Raw genomic sequence first — 19,825 nt, 5'->3', positions numbered from 1 at the left:
TCAAAATGTCACCAGTAAGTCATGTGAGCACCTGAACCCCCACACCACAAATCTCCTTTTAATCATCTCCAGCAGCGAGGGTCTGCTGTAGAGATTTTGAAACAGCCTGGCCAGTGGCCACACATACTCTGTTCATGCTCTGACACTGTTATCTACACCAGAGGCTCCCAGACTTTCCATTTCAAGGACGCCCAAATAGCCATAGCTTTCAGAACAGCAGCCACCCGTCTGTTGGACAAGGCCTGAACACCGCCTGTCACCAGGCTGGCCTGCCTGCCACACTGGAACACTTTCCTTTGACAGACTGATTTTCCTATGTCGGATTACCTCCCTTCGTGTTGATTGTTCCCCGAACTGCTTTTCCTTTATGGATCTATCATGTGGATTGTTACCTGTGTTTTTTTTTACCTACCTTCTTATGTGGACTTGCTGTTGTGCCGCTACTTTTTGCACCTTACATCTATGTCTAACCTCATGTACCAGCTGCTATGTGGACCTATATGCGTTGCCACTCTTTTGCACCTTATGTCTAAACTCATGTACATAAAACTGCTGCTTATTATGTATGTAATTATCTTTGCAACAAAACAAAATGATGGAGCTTGCACGAAAACACATTTCACCCATTGATTTATACCTGTAAATCTGTGATGTGACAAATAAATCTGATTCTGATTCTGATTCAGCTTCTGGCTGGTGCCCCCCTATTGGGAAATGGCTTTAAAAAAAACACCATGAAAAGGGGGTGCGGACCCCACTTTGTAAAGCACTGATCTACACAGCATTTCCAGTCCACTATCTCAGTACTCTCTCTTTTCCTCAAGATGTATCTTTCTTTGTGAGAGATAAGCTAATGAACTCCCCGGAGCATTGCATTATTGATGGTGAATTCCCCGATACGTTTGTCTCAAAGCACATAGGATTCACCCCAAACTTGATTTTTTTTTCAAGAAAGAGAAAAAAAGCAAAAAAGCAAAACATCAACAGAGAAAGAGAGAGAGAGAGAGAGAGAGAGAGAGAGAGAGAGAGAGAGAGAGAGAGAGAGAGAGAGAGAGACTAGATTAGAAGCTGAGTTTCAAAGATCACTTTGATCCCAGTTCTACTCTTGATCTGTCAGTACTGTGGATAATCACAGTTTCAAAGGGGAATGAATGCAGCAATTACCATCAAATCGACTGGAATTCAGCTAGATCTGTCTTTCAGAGACATCGTAACCTGTCATTTCTACCACATCAACAGCTGAGTGTTCTTTAATAACCACCAATTAAACACATGAATCCTATACATTTAGTTGACCGGATTCCCCCAAGGCTCTATACTCTATACTATCCCTCTACACCAAATCTCTTCATCAAAAATAGCAAATCTACAAGCCCACAATGCGTTGTGCTGCGACGCATCTTGAGTTTATAAATCGGCTATTTTTGGCATAATCCAGAATAGACTGGTGCCACAGAGCTCTTCCCTGTAGGTGGCGAAATCATAACAGCGGTGTCAGACTCCTGTTGCGGTGTAGAAATTGTTTGCTTTACCTGCTATTTTACTAACTAAATGCTCTGGCAGATACAAACTGTCACTGATGTGCATCAAGTTAGGCCACTTGATCACGTTGGAAGTGTCAAATAGTCTATTATATTCGGCTGCACCGCAATTATTAATTAATAATTTCAACCACATCATACCAACGGTGTGTGTGTGTGTGTTACATCCCTTATCATTTAAGTCGGCTGTCGTTGGTATGATGCGGTTGAAATTATTAATTAATAATTGCGGTGCAGCCGAATATAATTTATTTGACACTTCCAATGTGAACAAATTACATAACTTGATGCAAGTCAGTGACACTTCGTATCTGTCGGAGCATTTAGTTAGTAAAATAGCAGGTAAAGCGAACAGAATGCACATCGCAGTACGCATCTGACACCGCAATAATGATTGCGCAACTACAGGGCAGTGGCCTATGGATTCTTCTAGGGACTCTAGGGTTTATGTGGTTAATTATAGTCAATACAAATATAAACCACATATAACCACAACATTGTGCATTTGAATCCAACTCAAGAACCTGTGTTTGCATATGGGACAGCAGTGGCTCGAGAGGAAAAGCGTCCGTCTTGGAATCGGAAGGTTCCCAGTTTCGATCCCCAGCTCCCCCTGGCTACACGTCAAAGTGTCACTGAACTCCCTAACTGCTCCTGCTGAGCAGGTTGGTACCTTGCATGGTTTCCTCCACCATGTATGGGTGAATGTGAAAATCATTATAAAGCGCTGTATAAATGCAGTCCATCTACCATTTGGTACATCTTTTCTACCGTTTATTTCCTGTCTATAATCACTGTCCTATCATTAAGCCATATATTGTTGTATAACATGTTTTGAGCTTGTAGATGTGCAATATCTTGCTTGAACATTTTGACAATAAATCTTTTGCCTATAATGACACAGACATCTACCATCATTCTGGAAACACATCTCACCTGCTCCTGCGACCACCTCTGCCGGTCCTCGGGGGTGCGCGGGTGCACCTTGAAGCCCCTCTGGAGCTCAGGGTTGTTGTGGCGCACGGAGGGCAGGTTGAGCGACTTGGGCCTGCTGTCGTGGCGGTGGTGAGGCGGCGGGTACGGGCCGGTGGCGTCGCCCTTCACGACGTGCGTGTAGTCGACCCCCGGCGGGGGGTCCTGGGCCAGCTCCTCGGGGCTCAGGTCGGTGCCGCTGCTCAGGCTGCCCATGCTCATGCTCATCTTGATCTCGGCCACGATCTGATCGATGTCCTCCTCCGCCTCCTCGCCCGTCTCGCCCTCCACCACCAGCACCCTGCGGCCGCCACGGTGCGGCGAGACCCGCGTCACCGAGTTTCCGTTGTCCTCCGGGGCGTAGTAGTCTCCCGTGTAGGACCTTTCGCGTCTTCCCACCTCCTCTTCCTCCTCCTCCTCCTCGTTGGGGCAGTAGCCCTCGCTCTCGGCCGCCTCGTCCTCTCCTTCGTCTCCCCGTTGGGGGCGTAGGGTGTCCTGTACGGGGGGCTGGTGACGGCGGTGGGGTTGTTGGTGTTGGTGATGATGATGATGGTGGTCCAGGATGGGTTCTGGTCGTCCGTCGTATATCTGCTCGTCGGGGTCTTGTTCCACCACCTCACAGCGCACCTCCCCCACCTCCTCCCCACCGGCCCACTGATCCTCTGCTCTCTGCCTCTTCTGGCCCGTCCACTCCCCCTCCTCCACCTCCACTTCCACTTCCACCTCCTCCTCCCCTGCTCTGACCTGGCCTTCCTCTCTGCTCCACTCCTCCCTCATGTCCTCCTCTTCTCCCTCTCTCCACTCCTCTTGTACCTCCTCCTCTTCTCCCTCTCTCCACTCCTCTTGTACCCCCTCCTCTTCTTCTCCCTCTCTCCACTCCTCCCTCATCACCTCCCCCTCTACTCCCTCTCTCCACTCCTCTCTTACCCCCTCCTCCTCTACTCCCTCTCTCCACTCCTCTTTTACCTCCTCCTCTACTCCCTCTCTCCACTCCTCTCTTACCCCCTCCTCCTCTTCTCCCTCTCTCCACTCCGTCCTCACCTCCTCATCGTCCTCCGCACCCCCCTCTCTCCACTCCTCCCTGACCTCCCGCTGCCCTTCATCTCCATCCTCTTCCACCCATTCCGCGTCTCTCGCCTCTCCGTCGCCCCCCTCCTCCCCCCCTTCGACCCACTCCTCCACAGCCTCTTGGCATTCGTCTGTACAGGCTCCGCCCGGTTGGGCGGTGCTGGCGTGCTCCCCCTGGCCATGGGGCTCCTGCCCCTGGCCATGGGGCTCCTCCCCCTGGCCATGAGGCTCCTCCCCCTGGCCATGAGGCTCCTCCCCCTGGGAGCTACAGTCCATACCCTCCAGGTAGCTGTCATCCTCTGGACAGTAGCGGATGTAGTAGGTCACACCCTCGTCCTCTTCGGCCAGACCTGGAGACATTCAGAACAGACAATAAGGGACAAATTCTGAAGGAGATTGCCCACTGAGCCCAAATTTTTGAGTACCTAGAAAAGCGTTATATAAATCGTATTATTACATACAATAGATAATGTATACCGGTTTGTGTTAGTTTTGGACAATATCTGTAGGAGTAGTAACAAAAATCTGTCTCATGGTGGCGCTATAACTGGCCAATTCTAAAAAGACTTTGGTGGAGATTCTTCCTTTGCCTACTGGGAGTGTGCGTGCAAAGTTTCCCGGTGATCGGTCCAGCGGTGCTTGTAGTATGTTCTGTAAAACGAGCCTCTCCAGCAAACTTTGAATTCTTTAGTAAAAAAGCCAGAATAAGTGAATAACAGATGTAAAAGCTCACAACGCGCTACATTGCGCTGTGTTGTGAGCTTGTATGTCGGCTATATTCGCTTTTTATAAGAGGTTTGTTTTGTGACGTACCTCCACCTTGAGGGGTGGTTGTGGTTATAAAGGAAACAAAAAAAAAAAACTTCAAGCTTCTGGACTGTTTCAGGTTCTGGGTTAACCCTTTGCAGCTGAAAGGAACCATAAGTGTCAACATGCAGCACTGACCTTCATCGTAGTCGTCATCATCGTCCGAGGTGTTGTTGATGTAGTCGGAGCTGGAGTCTTCATCCAGGCTGTCTGCCCCGCCGTGGTGGAAGCCCACTCGCTCGTGGTCGTTGTTGTTACGGTTGCGTTCTGGTGTGGAGGGTGTGGCTGGCCTCTTCTCCTCTGGCTGTGGCTCAGGTTGGCTGCAGTAGCGGGGCTGCTCCACCCCAACCTCCACCTCTACCTCGACGTCTTGCTCTGGCCTGTGGCGATCCAAGTCATGTGGCCTTGGAGCGGGATACTGTGCCTTGCAGGCTCTGGGAAGGGGCTTCTGATCACGTGACTCTTTGGGGTAACGGACAGGGCGTTGCCGAAAGGGGAGTGGCTTCTTATCACGTGATTCAGTTGGACGAGGAGCGGAGCAGGGGGCGGGGACTGAAGCGGCCATGTTGTTTATTCCGCCTGTCCCTGGCCTCTTCCTGTGAGCCATGATTGGCTGCTTACAGGCCATTCATTGCAATTAATTTGCTCCTGGAAGATATAAAAAAAAGATATACAGAATAAGACACAGCTTTATGACACTGACACTGAAAGATAGACATAAGACACAGTACAGCTTTAGGACACTGATGCTGAATCCACTAAAGCCTAGAATACAACATTCAGCACTACAGCCCTTTACAATTCTAATGTGGATTGGCATTGTGTGTAAGTGAGTGCAGGCCAAGAGAGACTGCTGGTTAACATTAATAGTCTTGATTCATATCGATATACAAACAGATCCTGTAGATCGAAAACACCACCATCACCATCAACACCATCGACCAAACACTGACACACACACTCTCTCTCTCTCTCTCTCTCTCTCTCTCTTTCTCTTCTCATACTTTGAACAGAACTGCAGCATAATTTCAACACCCTGACAGACTAATTGAGCCATGGAGTTGGACAGTCCCTCATTTACATCAGCCGTACTCAGTGCAGCACTTAGCTGCTTACTCTGCACAAACACAGCTCCTACAATACAAAACTGAGCTCAATATATTGCTCTGGCTCCTGGCCCCATAACAAAAGCCTCGGACAAAAAACCCCACAAAGAATGAAACAATCCTTTGACTTTAAAGCTAGCAGGACACGGACAGACAAGTAATCAATAGGTAGCACATCAAGGTCATTCACATAGAGGTGCTGCATGCATTGTGCTGATAACACCAGGAATATTTGCAAATCATCAAGTCAAGATGGACTAGTATTGATCTGGATTGAGTGCACTGGGAACTCTACTACCATACCAAACTACATTAGGTAACAGGATGAGAAGACAACTCAATGTTCAGACTCTTTTCAGGACAAAATAGAACAAAAAGAGCGGCCCAAGGACCCTGTTGGTGTTGAATCTTCAATCACAGTGTAGTTCAATCCCCTGTAAACATCAAGTGTTCCCTCCAACTCCCAAGTGTCCAAAAGCTTGACTGAATCTACCCCAGCTTCAGGCAAGCTCTGACCTCTATGATAAAATGTAGATACTGTATTTTATCAGAGAGGTCAGAGCTTGCCTGAAGCTTGGGCAGATTCAGTCAAGCTGAATGACCTCTCTGATAAAATGTAGTGTACTGCAGCGCTCGGGTGCGGCAGTGGCAAAGTGCCTGCCCACCACCGCAGGATCTGGGTTCGAATCCACCGTGGTGCATCCGGCCTTGTCGAGCATCTGTACGAACACAATTGGCCCCTGTTCGGGAAGGGAGTGAGGGAGCCCGGCAGCCGGGCAGGTAAGGGTGGGACGATATGGGTACGATACGATAACTGTGGCGATATTTGGCCCACGATAACGATAATATCACAATACACGATATCTGCGATATATTGATATATTGCAAGTAATTAAATATATATTACGATATCTGTAACTGAAAAATAAAAATAATACACATAAAAGGCAAAAGTTTGGAATTATGCATTTATTCTGAAATCTTATTATATTTTTGTGCATAACAAACTGGCCTAGTACAATGTACAAAAATGTGCATGCATAAAGTGCCTCCTCCTAACAGTAAAACACTGACTGTAGCTGACATCGGAATTAAAAGTTCATTTTTTATAAATAAGTAGGCTAAATAAGTTAAGAAGTTCATAATGTTTTTGTTTTGGTCAATTCATGTTTCTATTTTTCTCTCTTTGTTTTACTGTGTATATTGAGGTGATTCATTAGCCTGATTATCAGCCTGAAGCTGCGTGGAGCTTCAGTCTGAAATTGGCTGCAGTGTCGGCGATTACAAGGGAGGGGATTCGAATTTCCCTAAACCAATCACAAGAGATCCAAGGATCCGCCTACATCTGACGTCATCGCACTGCTTGTTTTAGCAGATATTCGCTGATTGGCTTGTCGTTAGACCCACCCCCACCTCCGACTCTCATTGGACAGTACTTTTTGTATCGAAGATAGCCTAGGCTCACTTTTCAACACCAGACCAAGAGGCAGTCCATTCAGAGAGTGGGCGGGGTCTATGGTTTGGAACCAGGCTAGTGATTCATGTTTCTTGATACTGACGGTCACACTAACTTCTAACAGCTGAAGCAGATCAGTTAATGAGCAAAGGTGATTTAGATCACTGTTAATTATCAGAGCTGAGGCAGAGGCAGCACTCAAACGTGCACTAAGCAAAGGGCTGTTGGTGTTGTTGTTGATGCTGTTTAAGAGTCAAGATTTAAAGGAGGAGTTCACCCAAAAAATGACTTATTTTCTATCAATTGCACACCCTATGAAGCCTTGAATCCATGGATTCTTTTTTGTTTTTGACGCATTCCTAAGCTAATAATTTGATTCCCGTCTCCTACCGGCTAATGTATCCGGTAGGAGACACAAAGTAGATTATTTGTGTCTCCTACCGGAAATACACACGGTCATCAAATTATTGTCTTAGGAATGCCACAAAAACTAAAATAAATGGGACCGTACCTATGTTCCCCAGGTTCTATGTTCCCCAGGTTCTATGTTCCCCGCAAAAAAGGTTCTATGTTCCCCACTTACCAAAAAAGGTTCTATGTTCCCTGGGTTCTATGTTCCCCTTTTACCTAAAAAAAGGTTCTATGTTCCCCATTAACAAAAAAAAAGGTTCTATGTTCCCCGCTCACCCAAAAATGCAGGAAACATACATTTTTTATTTCCAATTATTAATAACATCTCTGAACACACAACTGAACATAATGGGGATAAATTACTATCAGAAACTTGCCCTCCTTTGCCCCCCTTTCCCCTGGCGGCCATCTTGGTGATATAGAGCACCTTGTAGCAACTCATAATGTAATAACGGCATAATAACAGTTCATAATATAATAAACTAAATGTCATAAAAGCTCATAATATAATAAAATCATGAGCGGTAGCGCAATAACGGGTTTTTGCATAATATAATAACGTAATAATTTGTTACATTAAGATTTTTTTTTAAATAATTGTTTTTGGCTTTATCTGCATTTTATTAGATAGTATACAGTAGTCTGAGAGGAAATGGGGAGAGAGAGATGGAAGTGACACGCAGCAAAGTCCGTCAGGATCGGGAGTCGAACCCGCGACACGCTGTGCCCGGACCGCCACGCCAGCTGTCCGGGCCATAACTGCTCAAATTGTTGAGAAAAGTGTTACATCTTCGTGATGATTGACAGACAGAATTGCTCAGTAGCACCCCTCTGCCCAAAAGGACGTTTTGGTATTGCAGCTGAAAAAGCTTGGAATGACAGACAGTCAGATTGTGAGAAAAAATATCTGGTTGTTTTTTTAGGCTTACAACCTGTTTAATACGTACATGTATTAGGGGGCAATATTTATATATAATATATATTTTTTACATTCATGGTGTATCCCCTTTAAGCTTGTATAATTGTCTCCGCCAGGCCGAAAGGCATGGCGAGAGAGTATGTTTTACCCCCTGTCTGTCCGTCCGTCCGTGTGTGTGTCCTGTCTGTGTGTTACCAGCTAATCTCCGGCACCATTGGCCCGCTCGCTGCGAAACTGCGCACACACACTCCCTCGATACCAATTCAGAACCTCTGCCCCAAATTTTTCACATGGGCCTGTTATACCGCCACCAGGAGGCCGATTTGTGCAAAACCCATTTTTTGACATTGCCCCTACAGATTTTATCCAAACGTCATGCAAATCGGTACACAGTATCTCTATAGTCATGTGATCAACCCGGATCCGTCCGATTTCCCATATTCCATCCTGATTGGCTAAGGTTGGCTTCCAAAGTTTGCAGGATTGGTCCGTTTTGAACAAAATGCCTCGAATCATGAACGCAGCTTGCAATTTCCGTGAAATTTCACACGCACATTCCCACTAGGCCGAGGAAGAAATGCCACCCCTTTCACATTGGCCTGTTATGGCGCCACCAGCAGGTCTAATTCAGCAAAACACATTTTTGGAACAAAAGGCCTCAAATCATGAATGCAGTGTCCGATTGAAAGGCCTAAGAAGAAATGGCACCCTTTTCACATTGGCCTATTATAGCGCCACCAGGAGGCCACAATAACGTACCTGACCTGGCGGAGACCTGTGCTCTGAGGAGCACCTTTTTATATGCTTTATAAATTAAGCACTTTGAAACTGAAGATGATGGCCAATGTTGATGATAGTTGATAGATTGCTTTATCATTTTACAAACACCTTAGGCTCAGATCACACATTGGAATAAGATAGACACAGACACAGCGGAGATCTCCTTCACTTTTTACTTGCCGCAAGGAGTAAATGTACAGCTTGACCTGAATCATTTCTGAAGTACAAATACTTTACATTGATATATATACAGCAACATGAGAAGGAGAGACAGTTAAGCAGGAGGCAGGGCTTAGGAAGTACTCAAAAGTATTAGACTACTATGAGTACTCAGTACTTGAAGTTAGCAGGCAGAGCAGAGGAGGAGAGACACAGCAATCTCTGCTGGACTTAGAGATAAGGAAACTATGTAAACATCTGTAGCTTACAGGAGCTTTGTAACAATAACAAACCATCCAATATTGGCCCTTTAGCTCTCTCCTCCTCTCAGCACAATAGAAATGAACATTTATGCATTAATTATATGAACACTTTCAAATATGAACAGACTTATAGTCACACATTATATAATACTGAGAATCGGACCTTAAAATGATAATAATATCGCATCGATATCGTGAGCCCAATATCGTGTATCGTATCATATGTATCGTGAAATTAATGTTGTGACACCCCTAAATAGATTTTGAGTCATTTCAAAGAAGTTTTCAAAACATGATATTTTGACACTTTAAAAACTGAAAAATTACAAATAACTAATGGGTATAAATACATGTATTTAAACCTTTTTAAATGTCTCACCATTTCCTGCATTTTTGGGTGAGCGGGGAACATAGAACCTTTTTTTGGTTGAGTGGGGAACATAGAACCTTTTTTTGGATGAGTGGGGAACATAGAACCCTTTTTTGGTTGAGTGGGGAACATAGAACCCGGGGAACATAGAACCTTTTTTGGGGGAAGTGGGGAACATAGAACCTGGGGAACATAGAACCTGGGGAACATAGGGATGACCCCAAATAGGGACATGAAATCAAGGCTTCATGGGGTGTGTAATTGATAGAAAATAAGTCATTTTTTGGGTGAACTCCTCCTTTAAGAAGAGTTCCAGGAGTTCCAGCTATATATACTGTAATACTGCAACATAACTGACAATAAGAAAATAAAAATAAAAACCTTTTTAGATTTTTTTTTAAATACATCGATATTTTCCGGCAGTGTATTGATTATTTATCGCGATATATCGCAATCAGTGTTGGGAAGTAACTAAAGTAATATGTAACTTAAAGTAATATTATTACCTTTTCCCAGTAACTAGTAACGTAACTAATTACTTTCACGTTTTGAGTAATAATATTACCTTTACTTTTTTTCAAAAAGTAACTTATTACTTTTTTTCACGTGCCTCGGTGGTACTCTGGGTTTGAGTGTGTTTATTTGATCCTGTGTTGTTTTTGGTCCATTGATATAATGGTAGACTGGTTGGGATCGAGTTGCTATGCAGGCTGCTTGCTGATCCGGTCTAGAGCGGATACGGAAACGTTGCGCACTTGTCTATATGTGTGACTTATTATCAGCTGCGGAAGGGCGGGCCGCCCTTAAACCGGAACAAACAGTGTTGCCATGTCTGCTTATTATAAGCGACTTGTTAACCGATGAAGATGCGCCGTAAGCTTGTAGGTCGGCTATTTTCTATATATATTATTAGGCAAAAAATACATTAAATACATTTAAAATACTTGTTTCCATTGAGGTCCTTAGTATTCAATTCATAGTCGTCAAATGGTTTTCATTTAGTCTGTAAGTTATGAATTCATACACTGTAAAAGTCTTAGTGTTAATATAATTCAAATGAGTGTACAATGAGGATTTTACAATGTAGGCTGCAGAAAAGAGAAAAAAACAACTGCTAATGTTGAAAATGCAAAGTCAGACTTTTGGGGAGAAAGGATGCAAATTATTGGGGGCGAGAAAAAAAAAGTAACTAAAGTAATAAGTAACTAGGTACTTTTGGCAGGGAGTAATAAGTAAAGTAACTACATTACTTTTTAAACAAGTAATATGTAATAAGTAACATATTACTATGTTTTAGTAACTATCCCAACACTGATCGCAATATCGATATTTTGGCACACCCCTACGGGCAGGGAGAGTGATATGTGTCACTGCACGTATTCCTATGGGCTGGGGCGGCGCCTGTCAGCAGGGAGTGTTGGGCGGTAGGAGCAGGATGAAGGCTCCACATCCTCCCAGTGGGGGCCCCTCACTGGCAGGTGAGTCAGTATGATACAACAGCAGTGACAACACACAAATGTGTGTGGGGAGGAATGAATTGATATAAAAACTAAATTGAGGAGAAAAAGAGTTAAATCGCAACAAAAACACTTTTTACTTTAACTTGAGTCTCAGTCTAATAATGCATTGGGTTCCTCAATGGGGGATAACAGGCTTACGTCACACTCGGCATGAAAAAGACTACAGTACGTATGATATGTGTCATTAATATATTCCAGTATTAATATGTTGCTATATTTGGTTGGTTTTGTGCCAGGGGACCGCATACAAGATTTGTGTTGTATACTGTATGTTACAGTACATGTGAGAAACCAGTAAAAGTGAGAAAAATCGCACCCTGTGTGAAGGAAGCGGTGCCTTTGATGAGTGGCCTCCTGGTGGCGCTATAATAGGGCGGGGCGGGGCTTCAGCAATTAATGCTCGTCCCTATTGGTGGTGTAAGTCCACAAACCAAATTCGGACTGGGTGGCATGCTGCTAACTGGAGTTATGGCTGTTTAAAGCCCAGCCAATAGGAAGACAGAGGGGGCGGGGCTTACTACATTTCAGTTCGTCCCTATTGGTGGTCTGAGTCCACGTACCAAATTTGTACTCAGTAGCATGCTGTGAACTGGAGTTATGGCTGTTTAAAGCCCAGCCAATGGGAAGACAGAGGGGGCGGGGCTTATGTAATTACAGTTGGTCCCTATTGGTGGTATTAGTTGGACTTGGTGGCATATGCTGCAAACTGGAGTTATAGCTGTTTAAAGCCAGTGGCCTCCTGGTGGCGCTATAATAGGGCGGGGCGGGGCTTCAGCAATCAATGCTCGTCCCTATTGGTGGTCTAAGTCCACATACCAAATGTGGACTTGCTGGCATGCTGCGAACTGGAGTTATAGCTGTGTAAAGCGCTGTTTAAAGCCAGTGGCCTCCTGGTGGCGCTATAATAGGGCGGGGCGGGGCTTCAGCAATCAATGCTCGTCCCAATTGGTGGTGTAAGTCCACATACCAAATTTGGAGTTGCTGGCATGCGAACTGGAGTTATAGCTGTGTAAAGCGCTGTTTAAAGCCAGTGGCCTCCTGGTGGCGCTATAATAGGGCGGGGCGGGGCTTCAGCAATCAATGCTCGTCCCAATTGGTGGTGTAAGTCCACATACCAAATTTGGACTTGCTGGCATGCTGCGATCTGGAGTTATAGCTGTTTAAAGCCCGTGCTCAAACGGACATCCGGGCTCGGACGGACAAACGGACATACGGACGGACATAGTCAAGAGTAGAGCGGCTGGCACCGCTAAAAACGGAACATTCAAAATAGCTTTGAAAATAGCTGATCTACAAGCCCACAATGCGTTTGTGATGCTCACTTGTAGATCAGCTATTTTCAAATAGCCAACATATACGTCGTCACACTTGATTTGACCCCTGGGGGTCACTGGACCCCACTTTGAGAACCACTGATTTATGCAGCCACACCTGGCCAGAGTCCATCTAATTGGACTCAGAGGTAGATGTGACTACACACACCTGGTGTGCATCTACTGTAGCTAATGGAAGCACACAGGATAGCGTATGAGCACTTATGCACAACTGAAGGGCAGTGGTCAATGCATGCCGGGGCGTCAAGCCATCAATCGAGGGTTGAACTCCACACGATGGCATGTGATGTGCCAACATGCTGCAACCGGAAGCTCCACCCCTTTGCTTGCATGGAATGGAAGTGAATGGGACACAACTGTTTCAGTCACGCATGTGTGACTGTACCTTAAATTAGCCACCTCCAGTCCACACACACAAACTTGCGGAGAGCCTCTGTTCATAAAGTATGCTCTCTGCAGCAGTTTGTTCTTGTGTAGTGATACAGTTTCTACATCATCAGTTTATACCATGCCATGGAAGCATTACCATATGGTTCTGTATCACACTGGAAAATAAAGAGCTTGTTAACCCAAGAATCCTGCTGTTGTCTGTCGCCTTCTACCAAAACCTGTAGAATTGGTGCATTGGCTGGGAAAACGGCAGCTGAGCTATCCTACTGGGCATCAGTAGAGCCTGGCTATGAGACCCAGTAGCCAAATTCCAATAATAACTTCCACCCTCGCGTCTTCCACTCGTGTCCTCCTCCGAGGGCAGAGGCGAGGATTAGATGCGAGTCCAGAGGAATCGAGCAGGTGGAACTGAAGAGCCAAATTCCAATACTCACATTTCTGCCTACTCACCTCACTCTCCATCCTCCAGATGCCATGTTATATATTGGACGCAGTATTTCTCTCTATGTTTAGCTATTTCACATGCATTCTGCCACACTGCTGCTTCAGTAGCTTTGATCGCTGTCAAATATATATAAATGCAGTAACTCTTCCAGTGTAATCAAGTGGGGCACTTTCACTCTCAGATCATGGACACGCACGCACTGTGTTATGTTTACATTAGTAAAATATGAGCAGATCAAACATTTCATCAGCTCTAAATCATTGCTTTGAAGTCAACAACAAAGCACAGCTTTTGGACCCCATCTCCCAGACAGCGTAGTTTACATTCCATCCCATAGCCTGAGGAGACAGTCCACTGCAGTATCCAATAACAAAACCGATTCAACACTTCTGGAAAACTCACTGAAGTCTGCACTTGAGGTTCACTCACTGATCTTCGCTCCTAGTGGCTTGGGGAGCCTCCTCATGAGTCATGACTTGCTGTCGGCTCCTCCGAAAGGCAAAGGAACATTTAGGATGCGAACAATTTCTGGGTCACGCCGGAGGACCAAGTGCGCAGTGGACGAGTAGTATTGGGATTAGGCTAGTGGGATCAGCAGCGTCCTTGTGAGGACCTGCCACCGACCTCGGCTACGTGTTAGCAGCTGATCCTGGTGAGGACCAGCCATCACTCACCCTGCCAGCAAGATATAGAGAGGAAAGTATGTGGGTTGCCTCTGTATACAAGCGGCGAGGTCTTTACTACTGTATACAAAACAATGGCAAACACCCGTGGGCACACTATAAATCATGAAAGAATCAACAGATGGTAGAAGTTAACACGTACTGTAAGCGTACGCAAACACATAGGCACGCACGCACGCGCACGCACGCACGCACGCACGCACGCACGCACGCACGCACGCACGCACACATCATCAGTATGAAAGCAATATGACCTTTGGCAAAGAACCACATTTTAATAAAGACTGTAAGCAAGGCAGAGTAGGTGTACTGTATTTTCTCTCTGGTAAATCCCTCTGTTTCCCTCTCATGCATTAATTCGCCTCCATCTCTTCTCTGCGGTGCCGTCTCCACCAGTTGCCAGGAACAAATGTCCTCAGAGGGACATTGTTGCTGCTTTCCCCCAGTTCCCCCTATACAGTAATTACATTTTCCATCACCAGTGATTACCATGGTTAATTACACCTATACAAGACAGCAAAAATACAAGCATGCACGCCTGCGCGCGCACACACACACACACACACACACACACACACACACACACACACACACACACACACACACACACACACACACACACACACACACACACACACACACAGAGAAAACACCCACTGACAGACTAACACAGGAGGCAGAGAGAAACCGTTCCTTGTGGACTAGGATGAGTTGAGGAAGCGCACAAATATAGACAATCAAACTAATCACACTAATCACTAAGGGCTAAGAAGCTCTGTGTTGCAGTTCATATGGCATGTGCTGCACAGGGTCAGATAATATACAGCTTACTACATCTAGCTAAAACGTCAGTCAAGTAGTTCACTGCTAAAGAGGATCAATACATTACACACACCAGTGGCCTTTTGTCTACAATGTAGCAATCAGCTACGTTCATTCAAACCCAGCTCTGTGGATTATCACACCATCAAAGACACTTGGGAAACCTATAGTATCTATTAGCCACTGAACTCCAGCATCCCTATTCTGGGGGGAAAGAATAATAAAAAATAAAAATAAAATAGCCGATCTACAAGCTCACAACAGTCTACAACACAAAAGCTCACAGATCGGCTATTTTTGGCCAAACAGATTTGGTGTAGAGGGGAAAAAAAGTATAGAGGCAACTCATGTCCACTTTACAAAGTTTAGATGGTTTAAGTGGTTAGCCCATTGGTTCTCAAAGTGGGGTCCGGAGACCCCCAGGTGTCCCTGGCGGGGTACCAGGGGGTCCCCAGCAAGATTAGCTAATATAGCGTCACAATCATTTTTAACCACTTTAACCATATTTATACTTTGGCTTTTCAAAAATAGCAGATATACAAGCTCATAGCGCGGCCCTGGCACAACATATTTTTGAGATGGGGGGGTCCGCAGCCAAATAGATATCATTTTAGCCTACCTGTGGTTCAGACCATGAGCTGGGATGCAGAGCAGCAGCAGCAGCATCTATATACAGTATTAGAACAACGGTCCCATCCTCTCTGGTCTCCTCCGGCTGTTTCCCTTCCCCCCACCATTTGCACACACCACAACATGCTAAGCCTCCGCCCCGTTTCCCTTGCCTGTACCTCCCCCATTATATCCCAGCATCCTCCAGCAGCTGCCGAGCCCCACCTCATCCAGTCCCCTGGGAGGTAAGTCAGGGTATAAGGATTGGTAACTATGGGTAACCGCTTCCCCCTGACGATCAATAAACTTTGACCTCATCTTTGTGGGCTGGCTTCCTGGATTCATCGTCAACCAATCCTTTTATATAAAAGGTGTTGAGTGGAGGCTGTGTGGGGTTTTATATTAGATTTTAGTTCATCTAATTATCTGTGATGTTCTTTTTTCCCCCCCCACACATCTTTTGTGGCAGACACAAAAGATGTATAAAATTGGAAATTGAATAAACAAGTCTCTGGGCAGGTGGCTATATTGTCTGGGATGTGGGCCTGCTCAATTCAGAGTTGACGGTATTTATTGATTATGTATGCATTAGCATATGAAAGTCAATAGTATTACAAGAAAAAGCAGAGGTTCTGTCCCACCTGTTTAGCATTATTTAGGTTTAGGACATCTCTCCATGAACCATTGACTGAGTCATTAGGAATGACAACAGGCAACTAGCCTTCACACAAAGGACTGTGTAATTCAGCGGTTCTCAAACCTTTTCATGTCAAGGACCCCAAAAATTATATGTTTTTTTTGGCTGCGGATCCCCTGTCTCAAAAAATATTTTTGTGCCAGAATTTTACAAAAATAGCAGATCTACCAGCTCATAGCGCTATGAGCTTGTACAGTATATGTGCTATTTTTGAATAGCCAAAGTATGAAATATGGATAACGTGGTTAAAATGATTGTGACGCCATATTACCTAGTTTTGCTGGGGACCCCCCTGGTACCCCCCCAAGGACCCCACTTAGAAGAACCAATGGTGTAATTGTCTCAACATCACCAGGTTTTGAGGAGATGGACAGGTAGGTCTGTCTCTCCGTCTATAGTTATCTAGATTATAAATTATGTATCTACTGCAGTTGTTCACGTCTTACTGTATGTGAATACAACATTGTTAAGTATGCCAAATTAAACATCTTAATTTCTATATTGTTCCATCATGGGGTGTGCATTGGACACGTGTTTGGTTATTGTTTTATTGACGTTTCGTTAAATTGTTGGCTATGGCTATTTTATTTACTTTATAATGTAAAGCATAAGGGATAGGGTTAATTCCGGGGAACACCCCACGGGCAGCACCCCTCCCTTCCAGTTTGGGTTCGGCTAGGGAGTGAGTTGGTTGGAAATGTATTTCTGTTTGCTGTCACAAAGAAAAAAGTGTTCCAATTCAAATGAGTTTTTCCAGAGATCAGATGCCCGCCTCCAGTCATTACAACTCAAAGAGATGTCTACAATGACTACGTTTGGCAAATTACCCTGAGGCAGAGTGCAGTACTTGTCTGGAGAATATAAAGGTAACAACAAAACAACAAGCCGAATTATTAATCCAGCTGTACTGATCATGTTCCTGTGACAGACATTCAATTGGGATACAGTAGTAACAATGTGTGTCCAGTACTACCCAAAACATGAAATGAACTTCCATGTAGGCCATGTCAATTGTCAATTAAAGGAGCAGTTCACCCACAAAATTACTTATTTCCTATCAATTACACACCCAATGAAGCCTTGAATTCATGGTGATTTGTTTGTTTTTTTGTCGCACTAAGCCAATCATTTCTCAGTCTCACTCAGGAGACTCAGTAGGAGACTCAGTAGGAGACTCGAGACTTTGCCGGTTATCAAAGCATTCAAAAACTATTCAAAAATATCACTTACCATAAAGGTAGGGAGATAGTAGCTGACAGAGTGAAAGACTGAAACACAGTTCATTATGTTAATTCAATTGAGAATGATTTAATGATTCATTATTCACTGCATCCATCAACACCACTTCAAGGGCCTCTTGGGATTCGTTAACCTCCAAGTTCATTCCTGGCCACCATTAAGGCTAATTTATGCGCCATCGCACGATGGTACCGTGTGCCAAAAATAGCAGACCTAGTGAGCTTAGGCTCTATATACTTCCGTGTAGAAAATAGAATATTTGAGAAAACAGGGACACCAGGGTTAATGTGGTTAAATGCTTCCAGACAGTGCACGTCAACCGTGGTGGTATAATGTCATCTGTAGGAGTACTGCATGGATGATCTCTACTTCAAGTATAAAACTAGAAAAAGTGCTCCTCTGAGCACAGGTCTCCGCCAGGCCAGGTAGATTATTGTGGGCCAGCAATGTAGTTATGGGGCAAAATGTGAATTGTTCTGTTATAGCGCCACCACGAGGCCAATTTGAAACACGTATCAAATACTGTGTTCACAATTTGAGGCATTTTGTTCAAAACAAGCCTCTCCTGCAAACTTTGGAATCAAATCTTAGCTAATCAGGGTGGAATATGGAAAATCGGACAGATCCGTGTTGTTCACATGACTATAGAGAGATAATGTGTACCGAATAGCATGATGTTTGGACAAAATCTGTAGGAGTAATAGCCAAAAATGTGCTCTGCAAAAAGTGGCCTGCCGGTGGCGTTGTAACAGGCCGATGTGAAACATTTGAGCAACTGGTTCTGCTCTGGCCTCCAGGGAGTATGCGTGCACAGTCTCACGCAGATCGGTCCAACGGTGCCGTAGATTAACTGCTAACAGAGGGACGGACGAACACATGCACACACACACACAGACGGACAGGGGCGAATACATAGTCTCGGCCAATAAGAAAATAAGTATAAATTATTAAATAATAAAATAAAATTCAGGAACGATAGTGTAGCCAACTTTGTCTGACATCTATATGCCTTTCTGTCTCTCAAACTCATCTTAAAAAAGACCTGTACTACCGTGCCTCCCTCCCAACCCACGCCCGCCCACACGCCCGCACGCACGCCCGCCCGCCCGCCCGCACGCACGCCCGCCCGCCCGCACGCACGCCCGCACGCCCGCACGCCCGCACGCCCGCACGCCCGCACGCACGCACAATTTATCCAATTGTAACTCTGAAAGAGTAAACAAATGGACCTGTGGGTCCATTTGGTTACATTTGTACTCTCAGAGTTAATTAACACTGAAGATTATACTTACTTTTACACGCACGCACGCACGCACGCACGCACGCACGCACGCACGCACGCACGCACGCACGCACACACACACACACGCACACACACACACACACACACACATACACACACACACACACACACACACACACACACACACACACACAGCAGAAGCGAGGCTACCTACGGGCAGCGTTTCAATGGGCTGCTTGGAGCAGCAGCTGGGGACCACTTCTGTATGGCTGTCTGCATGGACAGGCTCATTTATGTCTGCTAAAGTAAGCTACAGCTTTAAATTAGTCTCAGACAATTCCCCTGTTTGGCTGACAAATATGTCCGATGCGTGCGTGTGCCTGGAGGCAGGGCTCCGACTGAGGCTGCAGGAAAGGACAGGCAGGCAGGCGGAGACAGGCGGATGCCGTGGCCAGAGCGCAGGCCTCAGGAATACTAATGGCCCTGCTTTGAATCCTGAGTGCAGACCATTGTTTACGCCAGTGAAGCAAACAGTCGGCCTTCCACGAGAGAGCCAAGAACAAAGCACAACAGCACACAGTGGAGGCATAAAGACTCATTTATACTTTTTTCTAGTAAAAAACAAACAAAAAACAAACATTTTTTTATTTGCTAGGCTCACAAAACAATCAGCCTTTCACATGAAGCGGTAACGATATCGCTGTAGCATCTCTACACAGCATCAATGGTGTGTCTGCGTTCATGCTGTGCGTACACTCACTCTCTCACTCATAAACGGCAGCAAGCCAACACATTACAACACCTTTTAATGACCTTCCTTTATGAACCACGGCTGAGCCGCTAAAGACTGAATTAAACTTGTGAAACGTAGCCACGGGGAAGGCAAAGCCGTTTGCTCCCAGAGACGATGGATTCGGGTGCCCAGACTGCCCACACGTTTACTGTCCACAGGAGATCACTATACCGATACATTTTTATTTCTGATCACAGC

General features: G+C 45.2%; 1 protein-coding gene across 1 annotated transcript in view; it reads right to left on the bottom strand.

Annotated features, from left to right (window-relative positions):
* Positions 1–19,825, bottom strand: part of apba2b (amyloid beta (A4) precursor protein-binding, family A, member 2b) — a 76,713-nt gene that overhangs the window by 24,113 nt on the left and 32,775 nt on the right. Inside the window, exons 2-4 of the mRNA XM_084054494.1 lie at positions 4,527–5,036; positions 3,555–3,931; positions 2,478–3,314 (exon numbers count right to left, since the gene is read on the bottom strand). Coding sequence (XP_083910620.1) covers positions 2,478–3,314; positions 3,555–3,931; positions 4,527–5,016 — 1,704 coding nt within the window. The 5' untranslated portion in view covers positions 5,017–5,036. The remainder of the gene's footprint in view (positions 1–2,477; positions 3,315–3,554; positions 3,932–4,526; positions 5,037–19,825) is intronic.

This window comes from Gymnoscopelus microlampas (genome assembly GCF_963454915.1).
Source record: "Gymnoscopelus microlampas genome assembly, chromosome: 1".
Taxonomy (NCBI): Eukaryota; Metazoa; Chordata; class Actinopteri; order Myctophiformes; family Myctophidae; genus Gymnoscopelus; species Gymnoscopelus microlampas.
This window is presented reverse-complemented; position numbering and strand designations above follow the sequence as displayed.